We start from the raw sequence: 4355 nt of genomic DNA, 5'->3' as shown, positions 1-4355 counted from the left end.
ATATATATATATATATATATATATATATATATATTCAAAATATAGGAGTAGCGCTTTTTAAAACAGGTTGTTTTAGCAGGCTGTGGCAGTACACACCTGTAATCCCAGTGCTCAGGAGGCAGAGACAGGAGACTCTCCAGAAGATCAAGATCAACCTGGGCCACGCAACAAAACCCTGTTCAACAACAAAACAACAGCTGGCTATTCCTTTTTTCAGAATTCTAGATAATGTTTTTGGTTACAATCAGAAAGGAAATATGTTCTTGAGTGAGACGGTGATTTTTCGATAACATCTTATCTCTGCTGAGTGGCTAAAGAGGCAACCATCCAATTATTCACAAACGAAGACTAATACTTTTTCCATTTTGTTTGTTTTGAGGTAGTTCCTTGTCGTGTAGCTCGGGCTGATCATTTCGACTGTACCATTACCTCCTCCTCTCCTTCCTTCCGTAGAGATGGCTGGAGCTTTCGTAGCCGTGTTTTTACTAGCTATGTTTTATGAAGGACTCAAGATCGCCAGAGAAGGCCTGCTGCGTAAGTCTCAAGTCAGCATTCGCTACAATTCCATGCCTGTCCCAGGACCGAACGGAACCATCCTTATGGAGACACACAAAACTGTTGGGTAAGATGCAACAGATCCAAATGAAAGTTCTAGAGAGCTGTCTTAACAAAGCACGTATTTTTTCTTCTTCCTGAGTTGGCGATTCCATGTAACTTTAGGTTATTGGACTCGCAGTCTGCAAAGGCACTTACTTACATGTTGTTCTAAGTTGCAAGTGTTTGCCACTTTGGGAGAAGTTGAAAGGAATCCAATTTTTTAAAATCTTTGCTAAATAGTAGAGGTCATTTTAAGACTGTATAGTCAAGATATAAAAAAAAATGGCAGAATGCAATTGATTCCTTTCTGTCGAGAGTTAACTCTAGTCAAGCATGATGTCTGCCTCTAATCCCAGCACTGTGAAAGCTGAAGGATCAGAATTCAAGGCCATTCTTGGCTACATAGTGAACTTGAGACCAGCTTGAGGAAAACTGAAAGTTCTGTCTTGCCAAATACACACACACACATGCGCACACACACACATGCACGCTGAGTTTCCAGGATAGCTGTGGTGTAGTCCAGTGGAAGGCTGTGCTAACAGCTGTAGCTAGCTGTTCTCTTGACCTGCAGATTCTCAAGTCTGACTTTGCTGTATCTGTTTACTCCCCAGGCAGCAGATGCTGAGCTTCCCCCACCTCCTGCAGACAGTGCTGCACATTATCCAGGTGGTCATCAGCTACTTCCTTATGCTCATCTTCATGACCTACAATGGGTACCTATGTATCGCAGTAGCAGCAGGGGCGGGGACAGGATACTTTCTCTTCAGCTGGAAGAAGGCAGTGGTAGTGGACATCACAGAGCATTGCCATTAACATCAGACTCCACGTGTGGCCTTAGCGATTGCTGTGGGAGCATCTTGGGACCGAAAGATATGATTCCCTCTCCAATCATCCCTCTCTCTCCTGTCTCTATGCACACACACTTACTGAATAGAGGCTTAGTTGACTGTCTCTGAGTAGTGGTTCTTCTAATAAGATGAAATTGACATTTCTCTTGAGAAGTCACCTGCGGGATGTCTTCTCCCTCATAATCCTGAGCCTTGTCTAATCCAGGTAGCTTCCTAGTTAATGACTTGGTTATCTGCTTTTTTTTTTCTGTTTTTGGGGTTTTGTGTATTTTTGTTTTAAATAGATAATATGTGGTGGAATTCTGGGTCAATGATAGAAAAGGATTTGAACTTCAAACAGGATTGATGGTAATTAGGGACATTTCACCCAACTTGGGACTTCAGTTTCATACTAGAAAATAATCTCAGCTTAACTCAGTGAGTGGGAACACATAGTGCCTTTCTCTAGGTGTGATGTGTTAACCAAAGTACTGGTGGAGTGTGGAGCGTGGTCAGGGATACAGGAGCGAGTCTGTGGAGTAGGTATTCTTGCTCTCTCATCAACTGTGTTTCCACGTAACACTTTGATTGGAAATGAACTTACCAATCAAAACAAAAACAGATCAATTTGAGACTATAGAAATAGAGATTGTTAAATAAAACCATTGGCATTTTCCTTTGACTCAGACATTGGTTTGTCCCAAATGAACAAAGCATAAGTTTGTAATTTTTTCCTATTATTGTGTGTTTACCTCGAAACAAATGATTTTCAAACTTTAGAATGTTTCAGAGTCACCCAGAGGGCTTCTTGTTAAGACAATACTTGGTGGACCTCAATCCTACTGCTACCAAATTTGGCATTTCTAAGTTTCTAGGTGATGTTTCTGCTGACAGTCTAGAGGACTGCCCTGAGTTGGCATTAAAATAGCAAAGTTGTACCTGGAAGGGACAGAGGGTGGGGCTACCTGGTATCCAGCATGAGAATCTGAACTGCTGGTTGGTAGGTGGTATGTCTTGGGCATGTGTCACACCTAAATGCTGCTGGCTAATACTTAGTCATTCCACAAACTTTTATTTAGCTCCAGATACACTTTCTGTGTGCTCACAACACACTCGTGTGGACTATAGCCAGAGTGCACACGCGTATACAAAGTCTCTAGTCCTTTGTGTGCTCACAACACACTTGCATAGATCACAGTGGCCAAAACCCCTTTTCTCAATAAATCCCACTGAATGTTCTGTCAATCATTAGTCTGCAGGCTTGTCCCCAAACTACCTCTTCAAAGTGATTCTTCCTATGCTAGTCTGTTACACCCTGCCCTCTTTGGTGCTAGATCCAGTTGTGCCTCGGAGCAGAAGAAACAAACCTGCTATCTTGTTGGCCCAGTATTGTGATTCTGAAGTTTGTACTTTCTCTCTACGGGTGCCAATTAAACATTGGAGAACAAGGAATATATACTTTGGTGGCTTTGAACCAAGAATGGGTTATAAGCCTACTGGATGAAGGCTAAAAAAAATCTAAGAAATTAACTTTAGAGCTTTGTTTTTCTCTTAGTTCAATCTTGCACAGTGAATGACAGGTACTGACAGAGCCCAACTTTACAGTGCAAATCGCCTGCTGTTATCTCAGAAGCCAAGGAATAATAAACCCAGGGCAAGACAGAAACCACATAGTGGTGACCCTGGTGCTTTCTAGAGATCTCCAGATGAGCTGCCGTAAAACACCTTCCAGGGGCTGAGATGCAGCTCAGATACGGATCACTTCTCTAGCATAAGTCAGGTTAAACATAGCCTTGTTTAACCCCAAAAATCCTAAAAATAAAGCATACGCTATGAGAAACAGGACCTTATCAGTGAGGTGAGAAGAACCAAGGCCAGGTAGGACAAGGTGCTATGAGTCTGAAACCAAGAGAAACCTCACTCTGACATGGTTCTTCAGGGGAGATTCAGGTTAGAAGCAGTCTACTACAAAACCTGCACTTGAGATCCCAGACTAGGTTCTAGAGGGTGTGGTTAATACAGGAAGAGGTAAAGCTTAAATCATATGCTCTTGAACTTTAATGCCCAGCTCCTACTTTTCCCTTTCTGTCTTTATCCCAGGCAGCTTAGTTTTTAAATCTGTTTCCTGATGCAGTAGACATTCAATGCTGTGGTTACAGTTATCATACCAATTAGAAGTTGGTATTTACAAACCAGGTAAAGGTCTTAAGTTTGCTTCAAGAAGCAGTCGCCCCATTAGAATTTCTATAAAGCCAGTTAAAGGATTACCTTTCTCCAGAGTTACAGATCCAAAATGGAAGAACACTCAACACCCCATTGCCCACATGTAAAACCTCCTCAGCAATCCATCAGAGTTTCACTACTATGGTAAGGTTGTCCCAAACTCTTTTTCAGACTGTGGGCCTAGGTTCCTTACTAGAATCAGGAAAGTGAGGCAGGGCATACATCATATCATTTATGCCACTTCCTTAGGGTCTTCTAAATGACAAGTCTGCATTTGACGTAATGCCTTAAACACTGGCTCTACATTTCATGTTGACTGTTTCCGAGACTGTGAGCTCCCAGAGAGCAGGATTGGTGGACCGGGAATGGTTTAAGTGTTGTGTGCACAAGAGAACAAAATAAACATCTTGATTTTGTGAGTCCATGCATATCTGTCTACACAAAGTAGTTTCCAAATAGCCGGTCTTCAGTTTGGGGGTACAGGGGAACACAGGGTGATTTTCCTTTTGGGCAAGAATTTTATTAAGAGTTACTAACAGCATGAAAATACAGACAGCAACAAGGTCTGAGAGTTCAGGCCTCAGCTCCAGTCAGGCTATCTCTAATTCTTGGTAGCAGGGAGAGGGAGGGGATTCCGAAGGAATGCAGCACTCTGGAGATAGGAGAAGTGAGGAGGAGGAGGGGCACATGCAGGTAGCAGCACTCTGG

At 42.5% G+C, this 4355-nt stretch overlaps 1 protein-coding gene across 2 annotated transcripts in view; it reads left to right on the top strand.

The window, feature by feature from the left end:
* The window catches only part of Slc31a1 (solute carrier family 31 member 1), a 26745-nt gene extending 24637 nt beyond the window's left edge, over positions 1-2108 (top strand). For both annotated transcript variants that reach the window (XM_013348229.2, XM_005352632.1), the window contains exons 4-5: positions 454-622; positions 1209-2108. In XM_013348229.2, coding sequence (XP_013203683.1) covers positions 454-622; positions 1209-1410 — 371 coding nt within the window. In that variant the 3' untranslated portion in view covers positions 1411-2108. The remainder of the gene's footprint in view (positions 1-453; positions 623-1208) is intronic.
* The last annotated feature ends 2247 nt before the right edge of the window (positions 2109-4355 follow it).

The sequence above is a fragment of the Microtus ochrogaster genome, chromosome 10 (genome assembly GCF_000317375.1).
Source record: "Microtus ochrogaster isolate Prairie Vole_2 chromosome 10, MicOch1.0, whole genome shotgun sequence".
In the NCBI taxonomy this organism is placed as follows: Eukaryota; Metazoa; Chordata; class Mammalia; order Rodentia; family Cricetidae; genus Microtus; species Microtus ochrogaster.
Note: the sequence above shows the minus strand (reverse complement) of the source record. Positions and strands in the feature narration are given on the sequence as shown.